Below are 18,653 nucleotides of genomic sequence, written 5' to 3' on the forward strand. Positions count from 1 at the left end.
AGAGAGCCCCAGTAAGCCAGTGACTCAGCCCCTGTAATAGGGTTGCAGTCTGTTACTGTCTGCTACTGATGTTCCTGTCTGTTACTGTATGTTACAGTCTGTTACGGTCTGTTACTGTCTGTTACAGTCTGTTACTGTCCGTCTGTTACTGTCTGTTACAGTCTGTTACTGCCTGTTACAGTCTATTACTGTCTGTTACTGTTCATTACTGTCTGTTGCTGTCTGTTGCTGCCTGTTGCTGTCTGGTACTGTCTGTTACTGTCTGTTACTGTCTGTTACTGTCTGGTGCTGTCTGTTACTGTCTGTTACTGTCTGCTACTGATGTTACTGTCTGGTACTGTCTGTTGCAGTCTGCTACTGATGTTACTGTCTGGTACTGTCTGTTACTGCATGTTGCTGTCTGTTACAGTCTGTTGCTGTCTGGTACTGTCTGTTACTGTCTGTCACAGTCTGTTACTGTCTGCCACAGTCTGTTACTGTCTGGTACTGTCTGTTACTGTCTGTTACTGTCTGTTACTGTCTGCTACTGATGTTCCTATCAGTTACTGTCTGGTGCTGTCTGTTACAGTCTGGTACTGTCTGTTACTGTCTGTTAATGTCTGTTACTGTCTGGTACTGTCTGTTACAGTCTGTTACTGTCTGCTACTGATGTTCCTATCAGTTACTGTCTGGTGCTGTCTGTTACAGTCTGGTACTGTCTGGTACTGTCTGATACTGTCTGGTACTGTCTGTTACTATCTGCTACTGTCTGTTACTGTCTGTTACTGTCTGTTACTGTTTGTTACTGTCTGTTACTGTCTGCTACTGTCTCCTGCTGTCTGTTGCTGTCTGTTACTGTCTGCTACTGTCTGTTTACTGTCTGGTGCTGTCTGGTACTGTCTGTTACTGTCTGTTACTGTTTGCTGCTGTCTGTTGCTGTCTGCTACTGTCTGCTGCTGTCTGTTGCTGTCTGTTACTGTCTGCTGCTGTCTGTTACTGTCTGTTACTGTCTGCTGCTGTCTGTTGCTGTCTGTTACTGTCTGCTACTGTCTGTTGCTGTCTGGTACTGTCTGTTACTGTCTGGTACTGTCTGGTACTGTCTGCTACTGTCAGTAATATCAGTTAGTGTTGGTTACTGTCTGGTACTGTCTGCTACTCTCTGTTACTCTCTGCTATTGGTCAGATGTTGACTTTTAGCATTCTTCCCTGTACATGTAACATTGTAAAATCTAAAGTTGTTAATTATTGTAATTATCTATGTTGTATGTTGTATTTGGAATGTAATGCAAAGTTTGCAAACAAAAGAAAGTGTGTTTCTCATTTCAACTCCTGACTTTGTTCCAGGAACACCTCCCACTGGGTGCAGACGTCAATTCAACATCTATTCCGCGTTGGTTCCACATCATTTCATTGAACCATTTCCTTGTGGAAACAATGTTGATTGAACCAGTGTGAGCCCAGTTTCCATGACGCCTTCATGTCAGCTCTGGTATCTTGCCCTGAATCAAGTTACAAACAACAATCTTTTACCACACTGGGATTCCATCGGCAGTCTGGTGATTAAAATGTGTCAGTCTGCTTCTGTAAGTGTGTGTGTGTGTGTGTGTGTGTGTGTGTGTGTGTGTGTGTGTGTGTGTGTGTGTGTGTGTGTGTGTGTGTGTGTGTGGGCAGTTCAGTGTGCTTGCAGATTAATGTGCGCATGTGCCTCTGCTGAACATGTGTCTATTAAAGCAGAGTCTGATCTCAGAGAGACTCAGAGAGAGAGAGACAGAGAGAGAGACAGAGAGACAGACAGACAAACAGAGAGAGACAGACAGACAGAGACAGAGAGAGAGACAGAGAGACAGACAGACACCATGTCTCCCTCCCAGTCCTCCCTACTACTGCTACTGCTGATGGTCTCCTGCTCCTGGGCCTCCCACTTTTTAGGAGGAACCATGACCTTCAACCCCAGAGGGACCAACCCAGACGGAACCTACAGGGTGAGACCAATGAAGACCAAAAAGACCAATGACAATGATGATGCTTCCTATTAAATATCCTGTCATTTCCTGTTTGCTACAATTCTACTAGTTTGCCTAATTTCAGTTTGTGACAAAACAAACATGTATATTTTAGATTTATACCGCTGTGAAATATATTTTCAATAACCAACAATTTAGTATTTTCAGCTGTTTGAAGCTGGTGTACAAAACAGACAGTAAAAGACACACAAATACAGATCTATAACTCACATTTCTACGTATTGCAGCTTTAAGTGTTCTTAAGTGTTTTCTAAATGTACCAGTAAACTACCAGAATGTACCAGTAAACTACCATAATGTACCACTAAACTATCAGAATGTACCACTAAACTACCAGAATGTATCACTAAACTACCAGAATGTATCAGTAAACTACCAGAATGTGCCAGTAAACTACCAGAATGTGCCACTAAACTATCAGAATTTAGCAGTAAACTACCAGAATGTACCACTAAACTACCAGAATGTGCCACTAAACTATCAGAATTTAGCAGTAAACTATCAGAACGTACCACTAAACTGCCAGAATGTACCAGTAAACCACCTGACTGTACCAGTAAACTACCTGACTATACCAGTAAACCACCAGAATGTACCAGCAAACTACCAGACTGTACCTGTAAACTACCTGACTGTACCAGTAAACTACCTGACTGTACCAGTAAACTACCTGACTGTACCAGTAAACTACCTGACTGTACCTGTAAACCACCTGACTGTACCAGTAAACTACCAGACTGTACCAGTAAACCACCTGAATGTACCAGTAAACCACCTGAATGTACCAGTAAACTACCTGACTGTACCAGTAAACTACCTGACTGTACCAGTAAACTACCAGACTGTACCTGTAAACCACCTGACTGTACCAGTAAACCACCTGAATGTACCAGTAAACTACCTGACTGTACCAGTAAACTACCTGACTGTACCAGTAAACTACCTGACTGTACCAGTAAACTACCTGACTGTACCAGTAAACTACCTGTAACGGTTTTCTTGATGAGAAGGAGAGTCGGACCAAAATGCGGCGTGTCTATTGCAATCCATGTTTAATGAAGTAACACACTAAACACAAACACTACCAAAACAATAAACTTAACGAAAACCGAAACAGCCTATACTTGTGTAACCTAACACAGAACAATGACACTAAGGACAATCACCCACGACAAACTCAAAGAATATGGCTGCCTAAATATGGTTCCCAATCAGAGACAACGATAAACACCTGCCTCTGATTGAGAACCACTTCAGACAGCCATAGACTTAGCTAGAACACCCCACTAGCTACAATCCCAATAAATACACACCACATACAAAAACCCATGCCACACCCTGGCCTGACCAAATAAATAAAGATAAACACAAAATACTTTGACCAGGGTGTGACAGAACCCCCCCCCTAAGGTGCGGACTCCCGAACGCACCTCAAAACAATAGGGAGGGTCCGGGTGGGCGTCTGTCCATGGTGGCGGCTCCGGCGCGGGACGTGGACCCCACTCAATCAATGTCTTAGTCCCCTCTCCTCGCGTCCCTGGATAGTCCACCCTCGCCGCCGACCATGGCCTAGTAGTCCTCACCCAGAACCCCACTGGACTGAGGAGCAGATCGGGACTGAGGGGCAGCTCGGGACTGAGGGGAAGCTCAGGAGTGAGAGGAAGCTCAGGAGTGAGAGGCTCAGGAGTGAGAGGAAGCTCAGGAGTGAGAGGAAGCTCAGGCAGGTTGATGAATCTACCAGATCCTGGCTGGCTGGCGGTTTCGGCAGATCCTGGCTGACTGGCAGATCCTGGCTGACTGGCAGATCTGGAAGAGTCTGGTCGACTGGCAGATCTGGGAGAGTCTGGTCGACTGGCAGCTCTGGCTGCTCCATGCTGACTGGCTGCTCCATGATGACTGGCTGCTCCATGCTGACTGGCAGCTCTGGCTGCTCCATGCTGACTGGCTGCTCCATGATGACTGGCAGCTCCATGATGACTGGCTGCTCCATGCTGACTGGCAGCTCTGGCTGCTCCATGCTGACTGGCTGCTCCATGCTGACTGGCAGCTCTGGCTGCTCCATGCTGACTGGCTGCTCTGGCTGCTCCATGCTGACTGGCTGCTCCATGCTGACTGGCTGCTCCATGCTGACTGGCGGCCCTGGCTGCTCCATGCTGACTGGCGGCCCTGGCTGCTCCATGCTGACTGGCGGCCCTGGCTGCTCCATGCTAACTGGCAGCTCTGGCGGCTCCTTGCAGACTGGCAGCTCTGGCGGCTCCTTGCAGACTGGCAGCTCTGGCGGCTCCTTGCAGACTGGCAGCTCTGGCGGCTCCTTGCAGACTGGCAGCTTTGGCGGCATCCTGCAGACAGGCAGCTCTGGCGGCTCCTTGCAGAATGGCAGCTCCTTGCAGACTGGCAGCTCTATGCAGACTGGCAGCTCCTTGCAGACTGGCAGCTCCTTGCAGACTGGCAGCTCCTTGCAGACTGGCAGCTCCTTGCAGACTGACAGCTCCTTGCAGACTGACAGCTCCTTGCTAACTGGCAGCTCTATGCTAACTGGCAGCTCTATGCTAACTGGCAGCTCTATGCTAACTGGCAGCTCTATGCTAACTGGCAGCTCTATGCTAACTGTGACCACCAGAACATTCAAGTAGTTTTGGTAACATATAAAATATATAAAATAATACAAAAATTAATGGGTGATTATGTCATTGTTGATTAGATGTTTTTTTTTATTGGGCTATTTCCTGCAGAACCACATGTTGTATATATTACAAACTAAAGGTGAACATGGAAATAGATATAAAGAATATGAAGAAAACAATTCTGAATACATAACTTACTAACGTTTCCATAGATTTCCAAAATGACCTGTAAAATTGAAGAAACAAAATGCGCCTAACACCTTACCTGGTGTTTTGAACGCACAACGTTTCCATTTGGTCTGTGCTGCATGTTTGCTGCCCTCTAGTGTTCTCTTTCATGTATGGCTCTACTTTTCTCACTACTATTACCCACTCCTATTACCCACTCCTATTCACTACTTATACCCACTCCTATTCACTCCTATTCACTACTTATACCCACTCCTATTCACTACTTATACCCACTCCTATTCACTACTTATACCCACTCCTATTCACTACTATTACCCACTCCTATTCACTACTTATATCCACTACTATTCACTACTTATATCCACTACTATTCACTACTTATACCCACTCCTATTCACTACTGATACCCACTCCTATTCACTACTTATACCCACTCCTATTCACTACTTATACCCACTCCTATTCACTACTTATATCCACTCCTATTCACTACATATACCCACTCCTATTCGCTACTTATACCCACTCCTATTCACTACTTATACCCACTCCTATTCACTACTTATACCCACTCCTATTCACTACTTATACCCACTCCTATTCACTACTTATACCCACTCCTATTCACTGCTTATACCCGCTACTATTCACTACTTATACCCACTCATATTCACTACTTATACCCACTCCTATTCACTACTTATACCCACTATTATTCACTACTTATATCCGCTCCTATTTACTACTTATACCCACTCCTATTCACTACTTATACCCACTCCTATTCACTACTTATAACCACTCCTATTCACTACTTATATCCACTACTATTCACTACTTACACCCACTACTTATACCCACTCCTATTCACTACTTATACCCACTCCTATTCACTACTTATACCCACTCCTATTCACTGCTGATACCCACTCCTATTCACTACGTATACCCACTCCTATTCACTACTTATACCCACTCCTATTCACTACGTATACCCACTCCTATTCACTACTTATACCCACTCCTATGCACTACTATTACCCACTCCTATTCACTACTTATACCCACTCCTATTCACTGCGTATACCCACTCCTATTCACTACTTATACCCACTCCTATTCACTACTTATACCCACTCCTATTCACTACTTTTACCCACTCCTATTCACTACTTACACCTACTCCTATTCACTACTTATACCCACTCCTATTCACTACTTATACCCACTCCTATTCACTACTTATACCCACTCCTATGCACTACTATTACCCACTCCTATTCACTACTTATACCCACTCCTATTCACTACTATTACCCACTCCTATTCACTACTTATACCCACTCCTATTCACTACTTATTCCCACTCCTATTCACTACTTATATCCACTACTATTCACTACTTACACCCACTACTTATACCCACTCCTATTCACTACTTATGCCCACTCCTATTCACTACTCATACCCACTCCTATTCAGTACTTATACCTGCTACTATTCACTACTTAGACCCACTACTATTCACTACTTATGCCCACTCCTATTCACTACTCATACCCACTCCTATTCAGTACTTATACCCACTACTATTCACTACTTATACAAACTTCTATTCACTACTTATACCCACTCCTATTCACTACTTAAACACACTGCCTATACCCACTACTATTCACTACTTATACCCACTCCTATTCACTACTTATACCCACTCCTATTCACTACTTATACCCACTCCTATTCACTACTATTACCCACTCCTATTCACTACTTATATCCACTACTATTCACTACTTATATCCACTACTATTCACTACTTATACCCACTCCTATTCACTACTGATACCCACTCCTATTCACTACTTATACCCACTCCTATTCACTACTTATACCCACTCCTATTCACTACTTATATCCACTCCTATTCACTACATATACCCACTCCTATTCGCTACTTATACCCACTCCTATTCACTACTTATACCCACTCCTATTCACTACTTATACCCACTCCTATTCACTACTTATACCCACTCCTATTCACTACTTATACCCACTCCTATTCACTGCTTATACCCGCTACTATTCACTACTTATACCCACTCATATTCACTACTTATACCCACTCCTATTCACTACTTATACCCACTATTATTCACTACTTATATCCGCTCCTATTTACTACTTATACCCACTCCTATTCACTACTTATACCCACTCCTATTCACTACTTATAACCACTCCTATTCACTACTTATATCCACTACTATTCACTACTTACACCCACTACTTATACCCACTCCTATTCACTACTTATACCCACTCCTATTCACTACTTATACCCACTCCTATTCACTGCTGATACCCACTCCTATTCACTACGTATACCCACTCCTATTCACTACTTATACCCACTCCTATTCACTACGTATACCCACTCCTATTCACTACTTATACCCACTCCTATGCACTACTATTACCCACTCCTATTCACTACTTATACCCACTCCTATTCACTGCGTATACCCACTCCTATTCACTACTTATACCCACTCCTATTCACTACTTATACCCACTCCTATTCACTACTTTTACCCACTCCTATTCACTACTTACACCTACTCCTATTCACTACTTATACCCACTCCTATTCACTACTTATACCCACTCCTATTCACTACTTATACCCACTCCTATGCACTACTATTACCCACTCCTATTCACTACTTATACCCACTCCTATTCACTACTATTACCCACTCCTATTCACTACTTATACCCACTCCTATTCACTACTTATTCCCACTCCTATTCACTACTTATATCCACTACTATTCACTACTTACACCCACTACTTATACCCACTCCTATTCACTACTTATGCCCACTCCTATTCACTACTCATACCCACTCCTATTCAGTACTTATACCCACTACTATTCACTACTTAGACCCACTACTATTCACTACTTATGCCCACTCCTATTCACTACTCATACCCACTCCTATTCAGTACTTATACCCACTACTATTCACTACTTATACAAACTTCTATTCACTACTTATACCCACTCCTATTCACTACTTAAACACACTGCCTATACCCACTACTATTCACTACTTATACCCACTACTATTCACTACTTATACCCACTCATATTCACCTCTGTTAATACCTAAGTGTTGTTATGAGTTGATATTATCTATTGTTGATAGCTAAGTGTTGTTTTGAATTGATTTTGTCTGTTGTTGATAACTAAGTGTTGTTTTGAATTGATATTATGTATTGTTGATACCTAAGTGTTGTTTTGAATTGATTTTGTCTGTTGTTGATAACTAAGTGTTGTTTTGAATTGATATTATCTATTGTTGATACCTAAGTGTTGTTTTGAATTGATTTTGTCTGTTGTTGATAACTAAGTGTTGTTTTGAATTGATATTATCTATTGTTAATAACTAAGTGTTGTTTTGAATTGATATTATCTATTGTTGATAACTAAGTGTTGTTTTGAATTGATTTTGTCTGTTGTTGATAACTAAGTGTTGTTTTGAGTTGATTATGTGTGTTGTTGATACCTAAGTGTTGTTTTGAGTTGATTATGTCTGTTGTTGATACCTAAGTGTTGTTTTGAGTTGATTTTGTCTGTTGTTGATAACTAAGCATTGTCCACCAATGATTGTTGTGCCTAACCACTCCCTCTTCAGGCCTTGATGGAACATGGTTTGTTCTCTACAGAAGGTTTGTTGTATCATTGTAATCCCTGACAAAGGCTGAAATGAATCAGAGTTTAGAATGTTCTGTACTATTGAACATACCATAATGATAAAGGCATTTAGCTATATGAAGAATGCCTTGCTCCTGCTTGTTCTCTTACCCTCCTTACCAAACAGAACATGTATCTAGGTTGCACACTTGTTAAAGACAGTCGTCTTGCAGTGTGTCTGAAGTGCTGGTTTAATGAAGTGTGTCGTTGCAGGTGGACCTTGATTACAAGACAACCTTCCACTCTACCGGCTGCCTAACTTATACCTGGTATTGTATCAGTGGGGACTGTGGGAATGAGATCAGTTTAGTGCTTAACATCGTGGACCAGGGGATATCTGAGGACTGGTGTCAGACAGAGGGAGTCATGACTAGACACGTCTCCAATAACACACAGACCTTTGATCTGCTGTGAGTGTTTATTTTCTATTCAAATCTTCCATCCGTTACCAGTGTGTTTATGAACCTGATTTGTAGTAACAGGGAACAGCTCAGTTATTTTATCCTGGTTACCAAAGTAGTTATAGACAATATGTCCAACATGTCCCATTACATCAGAAAGGACAAAATACACATTAGTTAAAACACACAGTATTGTACATGTTGAACATCATAACAACAGTGTTTAGGATGTGTTTTTGGAACTCACCTTTCACCTTTGTCTCTTTATCATTACAGATTGGATGGCGGAAACTGGATAGATAATGATAATTATGTTAGTGCTTGGTGGCTGTTGACTCTTGTGGATCTTGGGGTCAGGTCTGACACGAAGACAGTCAACCGATCTCCACAGACCACTGTCATACCTCTGATGCGGTAAATACTCCTACTTATCGGTGTTAAATTATTTAGTTTGACGAACAAGTGATTTTATCAATCTGTGTGTTGTATTCAGTCAATAGAAAACAGATCTGAAACACTGCAATTAATAGTCTCTCTCTCTCTCTCTCTCTCTCTCTCTCTCTCTCTTTCTTTCTTTCTTTCTTTCTTTCTTTCTTTCTCTCTCTCAGTGTCCCTGCTAATTGTGAAAGAGATTTCAAACTATTGTCATTTGATCCAGATGGGGATGAGGTCAGGTGCAGATATGCAGTACCAACAGATGAGTGTTACACATCAAGTGACCTTCCTAATGACTTCACTCTACGAGAGGTTAGTATCCAAATAGAACAATACAGACAACAATGGACTATGATGATGAAAGTAGTGAAAAGGAATAGATCATTAGCACTTAAACTGCCAGTCCTCGCTGCCTCGCTGCCAATGTGCAGCCATTTTGACTGTAACATTCTAACAATCCATGTTGGAAGACCACATTCATTATTCCGAAAACAACAGCTAAGTGGCTAAAACCCCAAAACTGCATGATATCAGTGCCTAAAACTAGTTAATTTATCACCACGGTCAATTTCTGTGCTGATCTAACGAGGCAGGAAAGACAACGGATTCATGAAACACCATTGGTGACACAAAGGAGATAAGACTCAAGAACTGTCTGAAAAATGAATAAATATTTTTAGACTAGTAGAATGTTACTGTCAAAATGGCATCAAGTGCCAAGGCAGGTTACTGTCATTTAACATCCCAAGACAGCAACCAGCTGGCCAAAATGAGTTGCTGTCATTTAACAAGTCAAGGCAGCGACCAGCTGGCCAAAGCAGGTTACTGTCATTGTAACAGAGCAGGGCAGCAACCAGCTGGCCAAAGCAGGTTACTGTCATTTAACAAGCCAAGGCATCAACCAGCTGGCCAAAACAGGTTACTGTCATTCAACATTCCAAGGCAGCAACCAGCTGGTCAAAGCAGGTTACTGTCATTCAACATTCCAAGGCAGCAACCAGCTGGTCAAAGCAGGTTACTGTCATTCAACATGCCAAGGCATTTTGATCGACCCTGGCAAGAGAGAGACTCTGTACCCCCGACATTGAACTGTTTTCTGTGTCACTGCGACCTTTCTATCTTCCCTGTGAGTTCCCCCAATTGTTTGTTACTGTTACTGTTGTGTACATTCAACCTAAAGCTAATATAACAAAGGCATCAGAGATGATTCATAATCTGTCGTAGAAACTGGAATCCCCCCGACGCACCCAAATCTATTTTAGGGGATTTTAACAACTTTTATTTGCACAAAATCCTGCACACATACCACCAGTATGTGAAATGTCACTCTAGGAAAAATAGGACTCTTGACTTGTGGGACCAAATACGCTTTCTGCCACCACCAGACATCCCCTGGGGACATCAGACCACAATGTGGTCTACAGTCGTGGCCAAAAGTTTTGAGAATGACACAAATATTCATTTTCACAAAATCTGCTCCCTCAGTCTGTATGATGTCAATTTGCATACACTCCAGAATGTTATGAAGAGTGATCAGATGAATTGCAATTAATTGCAAAGTCCCTCTTTGCCATGCAAATGAACTGAATCCCCAAAAAACATTTCCGCTGTATTTCAGCCCTGCCACAAAAGGACCAGCTCACATATCAGTGATTCTCTCGTTAACACAGGTGTGTGTTGACGAGGATAAGGTTGGAGATCACTCTGTCATGCTGATTGAGTTCGAATAACAGACTGGAAGCTTCAAAAGGAGGGTGGTGCTTGGAATCATTGTTCTTCCTCTGTCAGCCATGGTAACCTGCAAGGAAACACGTGCCGTCATCATTGCTTTGCACAAAAAGGGCTTTACAAGCAAGGATATTGCTGCCAGTAAGATTGCACCTAAATCAACAATTTATCGGATCATCAAGATCTTCAAGGAAAGCGGTTCAATTGTTGTGGAGAAGGCTTCAGGGCGCCCAAGAAAGTTCAGAAAGCACAAGGAACGTCTCTTAAAGTTAATTCAGCTGCAGGATTGGGGCACCACCAGTACAGAGCTTGCCCAGGAATGGCAGCAGGCAGGTGTGAGTGCATCCGCACGCACAGTGAGGCGAAGACTTTTGGAGGATGGCCTGGTGTCAAGAAGGGCAGCAAAGAAGCCACTTCCCTCCAGGGAAAAACATCAGGGACAGACTGATATTCTGCAAATGGTACATGGTTTGGGCTGCTGAGGACTGGGGTGAAGTCATTTTCTCCGTTGAATCCCCTTTCCGATTGTTTGGGGCATCCGGAAAAAAGCTTGTCTGGAGAAGATAAGGTGAGCGCGACCATCAGTCCTGTGTCATGCCAACAGTAAAGCATCTTGACACCATTCATGTGTGGGGTTGCTTCTCAGCCAAGGGAGTGGGCTCACTCACAATTTTGCCTAAGAACACAGCCATGAATAAAGAATGGTACCAACACATCCTCCGAGAGCAACTTCTCCCAACCATTTCAGGAACAGTTTGGTGACAAACAATGCATTTTCCAGCATGATGAAGCACCTTTCCAAAAGTGATAACTAAGTGGTAACTAAGTGGCTCGGGGAACAAAACATAGATATTTTGGGTCCATGGCCAGGAAACTCCCCAGACCTTAATCCCATTGAGAACTTGTGGTCAATCCTCAAGAGGTGGGTGGACAAACAAAAACCCACAAATTCTGACAAACTCCAAGCATTGATTATGCAAGAATGGGCTGCCATCAGTCAGGATGTGGCCCAGAAGTTAATTGACAGCATGCCAGGGTGGATTGCAGAGGTCTTGAAAAAGAAGGGTCAACACTGCAAATATTGACTCTGCATCAACTTCATATAATTGTCAATAAAAGCCTTTGACACTTATGATTATACTTGTAATTATACTTACTTAATATTTGTGTCATTCTCAAAACCTTTGGCCACGACTGTACCTCAGGCCAACCAACTGTCGGCTCCTGGAGAGGGAGAAACCCACAGTTAAAACTACCTCAGGCCAACCTACTGTCGGCTCCTGGAGAGGGAGAAACCCACAGTTAAAACTACCTCAGGCCAACCTACTGTCGGCTCCTGGAGAGGGAGAAACCCACAGTTAAAACTACCTCAGGCCAACCTACTGTCGGCTCCTGGAGAGGGAGAAACCCACAGTTAAAACTACCTCAGGCCAACCTACTGTCGGCTCCTGGAGAGGGTGAAACCCACAGATAAAACTACCTCAGGCCAACCTACTGTCGGCTCCTGGAGAGGGAGAAACCCACAGTTAAAACTACCTCAAGCCAACCTACTGTCGGCTCCTGGAGAGGGTGAAACCCACAGTTAAAACTACCTCAGGCCAACCTACTGTCGGCTCCTGGAGAGGGTGAAACCCACAGTTAAAACTACCTCAGGCCAACCTACTGTCGGCTCCTGGAGAGGGTGAAACCCACAGTTAAAACTACCTCAGGCCAACCTACTGTCGGCTCCTAGAGAGGGAGAAACCCACAGTTAAAACTACCTCAGGCCAACCTACTGTCGGCTCCTGGAGAGGGTGAAACCCACAGTTAAAACTACCTCAGGCCAACCTACTGTCGGCTCCTAGAGAGGGAGAAACCCACAGTTAAAACTACCCCAGGCCAACCTACTGTCGGCTCCTGGAGAGGGAGAAACCCACAGTTAAAACTACCTCAGGCCAACCTACTGTCGGCTCCTGGAGAGGGTGAAACCCACAGTTTAAACTACCTCAGGCTAACCAACTGTCGGCTCCTGGAGAGGGAGAAACCCACAGTTAAAACTACCTCAGGCCAACCTACTGTCGGCTCCTGGAGAGGGTGAAACCCACAGTTAAAACTACCTCAGGCCAACCTACTGTCGGCTCCTGGAGAGGGAGAAACCCACAGTTAAAACTGTCCAGATCTGGAATGACAACAGTATCACTTGTCTCCAGGGGTGTTTTGACTATACTATGTGGGAGGTATTTGGTTTCCAGGGTGGTCTGACTGTACTATGTGGGAGTTATCTGGTCTCCAGGGTGGTCTGACTGTACTATGTGGGAGGTATTTGGTCTCCAGGGCGGTTTGACTGTACTATGTGGGAGTTATCTGGTCTCCAGGGTGGTCTGACTGTACTATGTGGGAGGTATTTGGTCTCCAGGGTGTTCTGACTGTACTATGTGGGAGGTATTTGGTCTCCAGGGTGTTCTGACTGTACTATGTGGGAGGTATTTGGTCTCCAGGGTGTTCTGACTGTACAATGTGGGAGGTATTTGGTCTCCAGGGTGTTCTGACTGTACTATGTGGGAGGTATTTGTGGTGATAGACAGGCTTTAAGAGATGTACAACTTAAGATCAAAAGACAGATACTGGTGGAAAGGAGGCATACAAGGGTGGAGAGGAGCCTCTCCTCAGGAAACACAAGGGTGGAGAGTAGCCTCTCCTCAGGAAACACAAGGGTGGAGAGGAGCCTCTCCTCAGGAAACACAAGGGTGGAGAGGAGCCTCTCCTCAGGAAACACAAGGGTGGAGAGGACCTACTCCTCAGGAAACACAAGGGTGGAGAGGAGCCTCTCCTCAGGAAACACAAGGGTGAAGAGGAACCTCTCCTCAGAAAACACAAGGGTGAAGAGGACCCTCTCCTCAGGAAACACAAGTGTTGCCTGGCAAGGGATTAAATCCATGGCTAAAACTGGTGGGTTGGTTGTTTATCAACAAAACTGACGGGTTGGTTGTTTATCAACAAAACTGACGGGTTGGTTGTTTAGCAACAAAACTGACGGGTTGGTTGTTTAGCAACAAAACTGACCGGTTGGTTGTTTAGCAGCAAAACTGACAGGTTGGTTGTTTAGCAGCAAAACTGACGGGTTGGTTGTTTATCAACAAAACTGACGGGTTGGTTGTTTAGCAACAAAACTGACGGGTTGGTTGTTTAGCAACAAAACTGACGGGTTGGTTGTTTAGCAACAAAACTGACGGGTTGGTTGTTTAGCAACAAAACTGACGGGTTGGTTGTTTATCAACAAAACTGACGGGTTGGTTGTTTAGCAACAAAACTGACGGGTTGGTTGTTTAGCAACAAAACTGACGGGTTGGTTGTTTAGCAACAAAACTGACGGGTTGGTTGTTTAGCAACAAAACTGACGAGTTGGTTGTTCAGCAACAAAACCAACACTGCTCAACTATGGGACAAGACAGACAGGGTTGGCTTAGATTGTTGACAAAATGTAAATTATATTTAGTCTCCAAATGTTTATTGAAAACATAAACACACTTTCACAATGAACACTTGTTGTCTCTCACATCCATCATTACAGTTGTTGGTTAGATAGCTAGATATTATTTTTGCCATATTAACATAGACATGACATCAGTCAAAACACCTCAAAACAAGACATGGTATTTATAACAAGATACATCGAGCTGAAACGAGCCATCTACGATTCCCCCACATGGCAGCTTCTTGTCATTGTTGAGAACTATCTGACTGTTCATAACAGCGCACTCCGTCCAGCCACGTCCGTATTCTATCTGAAAAATAACACAGAAGGTGTGTTTATGAAGGTCTTGGGTGACATTAGAATACAAAAATAGAGATATTTCATAGATACAGCAGCATTTTCATTAGTTTGCTCACTCACAAAAATAGATTTTTTGAAATCTCTTACATTTTAAGAATTGGCATTTTAAGAGTGTTCTGGAAACCTCAGAATCTGCTCTTCTGATACTATATAGAAAGAAAGAAAAATGTCTTACCTGCATGTGACTCTATAGGTGGAATTATAATTATTTAATACATTTCACTCAAAAATAAATAAATAAGAATTGTCTTACTAAAACTGTTTGTGATATAGAAATTCTAGAAACATGTATGTGTTAATTTAAAATGCTTATTTAGGGAAAGTCAAGGACGGATGCAGAAAAGGCACTAAAAGACGCTAGCTAATTCACCGTTACTAACAGCAGGCTTCCATTCTGATTGGATGACCAGGTAACAGCAGGCTTCCATTCTGATTGAATGACCAGGTACCAGCAGGCTTCCATTCTGATAGGAGAGCCAGGTAGCAGAAGGCTTCCATTCTGATTGGAGAACCAGGTACCAGCAGGCTCCCATTCTGATAGGAGAGCCAGGTAGCAGCAGGCTTCCATTCTGATAGGAGAACCAGTTAGCAGCAGGCTTCCATTCTGATAGGATGACCAGCTAGCAGCAGGCTTCCATTCTGATTGGATGACCAGGTAGCAGCAGGCTTCCATTCTGATAGGATGACCAGGTAGCAGAAGGCTCCCATTCTGATAGGATGACCAGGTAGCAGAAGGCTCCCATTCTGATAGGATGACCAGGTAGCAGAAGGCTCCCATTCTGATAGGATGACCAGGTAGCAGCAGGCTTCCATTCTGATAGGAGAACCAGGTAGCAGAAGGCTCCCATTCTGATAGGATGACCAGGTACCAGCAGGCTTCCATTCTGATAGGAGAAACAGATAGGTAGTAGGTAGTTAATCTTTATATCTAGGTAGTTTATCTTTATATCTAGGTAGTTTATATCTAGGTAGTTAATCTTTATATCTAGGTAGTTAATCTTTATATCTAGGTAGTTTATCTTTATATCTAGGTAGTTTATATCTAGGTAGTTTACCTTTTATCTAGTTAGTTTATATCTAGGTAGTTTATCTAGGTAGCAGCAGGCTTCCATTCTGATTGGATGACCAGGTAGCAGCAGGCCCCATTCTGATAGGAGAACCAGGTAGCAGCAGGCCCCATTTATCTAGTTAGTTTATATCTAGGTAGTTTATCTTTATATCTAGGTAGTTAATCTTTATATCTAGGTAGTTTATCTTTATATCTAGGTAGTTTATATCTAGGTAGTTAATCTTTATATCTAGGTAGTTAATCTTTATATCTAGGTAGTTTATCTTTATATCTAGGTAGTTTATATCTAGGTAGTTTACCTTTTATCTAGTTAGTTTATATCTAGGTAGTTAACCAGGTAGCAGCAGGCTTCCATTCTGATTGGATGACCAGGTAGCAGCAGGCCCCATTCTGATAGGAGAACCAGGTAGCAGCAGGCCCCATTCTGATAGGGGAACCAGGTAGCAGCAGGCTTCCATTCTGATAGGATGACCAGGTAGCAGAAGGCTCCCATTCTGATAGGATGACCAGGTAGCAGCAGGCTTCCATTCTGATAGGAGAACCAGGTAGCAGAAGGCTCCCATTCTGATAGGAGAACCAGGTACCAGCAGGCTTCCATTCTGATAGGAGAACCAGCTAGCAGCAGGCTCCCATTCTGATAGGAGAGCCAGGTAGCAGCAGGCTTCCATTCTGATAGGAGAGCCAGTTATCAGAAGGCTCACATTCTGATAGGAGAACCAGTTAGCTGCAGGCTTCCGTTCTGATAGGAGAACCAGTTAGCAGCAGGCTTCCGTTCTGATAGGAGAACCAGGTAGCAGCAGGCTTCCATTCTGATAGGAGAACCAGTTAGCAGCAGGCTTCCATTCTGATAGGAGAACCTTGGATTACCTAGTGACTTTCCTGTAAATGTATTTTTACGACAGTTGAAATAAGATCATAAGGCATTATTAAGTTATATCCTTCAAGAATCTATAGGTTTATATAGTTGATTTAAAAGTCAAAAATGTATGTAGACATAACACATTTAATCTTGTTTTTATCTTGTCTCCCTCAGAACTGCACCTTGTCATTTTGGGGCAACAGTAATACCACTAGAACATATGCAGTTCAGTTAGTGATGGAGGATTTCCCGACTCAGTCCATCTCTCTCTCCTATACTGACGGATCTCAATCAATCAGGACCTCAAACAATACACTCTGCAAACTACCTGTTCAGTTTGCAGTGATAGGTACATATGATCTATATAGTTTATCTGTATATCTAGGTTTATCTTTTATCTAGTTAGTTTATATCTAGGTAGTTTATCTTTATATCTAGGTAGTTAATCTTTATATCTAGGTAGTTTATCTTTATATCTAGGTAGTTTATATCTAGGTAGTTAATCTTTATATCTAGGTAGTTAATCTTTATATCTAGGTAGTTTATCTTTATATCTAGGTAGTTTATATCTAGGTAGTTTACCTTTTATCTAGTTAGTTTATATCTAGGTAGTTTATCTTTACATCTAGGTAGTTTATCTTTTATCTAGTTAGTTTATATCTAGGTAGTTTATCTTTATATCTAGGTAGTTTATATCTAGGTAGTTTATCTTTCTATCCAGGTAGTTTATCTTTATATCCAGGTAGTTTATCTTTACATCTAGGTAGTTTATATCTAGGTAGTTTATCTTTATATCTAGGTAGTTTATCTTTTTATCTAGGTAGTTTATATCTAGGTAGTTTATCTTTATATCTAGGTAGTTTATCTTTATATCTAGGTAGTTTATATCTAGGTAGTTTATCTTTATATCTAAGTAGTTTATATGAGGTAGTTTATCTATACATCTAGGTAGTTTATATCAATATAGTTTATCTTTATATCTAGGTAGTTAATCTTTAAATCTAGGTCGTTTATATCTAGGTAGTTTATATCTATGTAGTTTATCTTTATATCTAGGTAGTTTATCTTTATATCTAGGTAGTTTATATCTATATAGTTTATCTTTATATCTAGGTAGTTTATATCTATGTAGTTTATCTTTATATCTAGGTAGTTTATCTTTATATCTAGGTAGTTTATCTTTATATCTAGATAGTTTATATCTATATAGTTTATCTTTATATCTAGGTAGTTTATCTTTATATCTAGGTAGTTTATCTTTATATCTAGGTAGTTTATATCTATATAGTTTATCTTTATTTCTAGGTAGTTTATATCTATATAGTTTATCTTTATTTCTACGTAGTTTATATCTATATAGTTTATCTTTATATCTGGGAAGTTTATCTTTAAATCTAGGTAGTTTATATCTGGGAAGTTTATCTTTAAATCTAGGTAGTTTATATCTATATAGTTTATCTTTATATCTAGGTAGATTATCTTTATATCTAGGTAGTTTATATCTATATAGTTTATCTTTATATCTGGGAAGTTTATCTTTAAATCTAGGTAGTTTATATCTATATAGTTTATCTTTATATCTGGGAAGTTTATCTTTATATCTAGGTAGTTTATATCTAGGTAGTTTATCTTTATATCTAGGTAGTTTATATCTACATAGTTTCCCTTTATATCTAGGTAGTTTATCTTTATATCTAGGTAGTTTATATCTATATAGTTTCTCTTTATATCTGGGTAGTTTATCTTTATATCTAGGTAGTT

The 18,653-nt window shown here is 41.7% G+C and overlaps 1 protein-coding gene across 1 annotated transcript in view; it reads left to right on the top strand.

The window, feature by feature from the left end:
* Positions 1–1,709: 1,709 nt before the first annotated feature.
* Positions 1,710–18,653, top strand: part of LOC110533259 (uncharacterized) — a 49,923-nt gene continuing 32,979 nt past the window's right edge. Inside the window, exons 1-5 of the mRNA XM_036989466.2 lie at positions 1,710–1,961; positions 8,800–8,996; positions 9,264–9,401; positions 9,596–9,734; positions 17,067–17,241. Coding sequence (XP_036845361.1) covers positions 1,836–1,961; positions 8,800–8,996; positions 9,264–9,401; positions 9,596–9,734; positions 17,067–17,241 — 775 coding nt within the window. The 5' untranslated portion in view covers positions 1,710–1,835. The remainder of the gene's footprint in view (positions 1,962–8,799; positions 8,997–9,263; positions 9,402–9,595; positions 9,735–17,066; positions 17,242–18,653) is intronic.

The sequence above is a fragment of the Oncorhynchus mykiss genome, chromosome 10 (genome assembly GCF_057628025.1).
Source record: "Oncorhynchus mykiss isolate SJ-2025 chromosome 10, ASM5762802v1, whole genome shotgun sequence".
NCBI classification, from domain to species: Eukaryota; Metazoa; Chordata; class Actinopteri; order Salmoniformes; family Salmonidae; genus Oncorhynchus; species Oncorhynchus mykiss.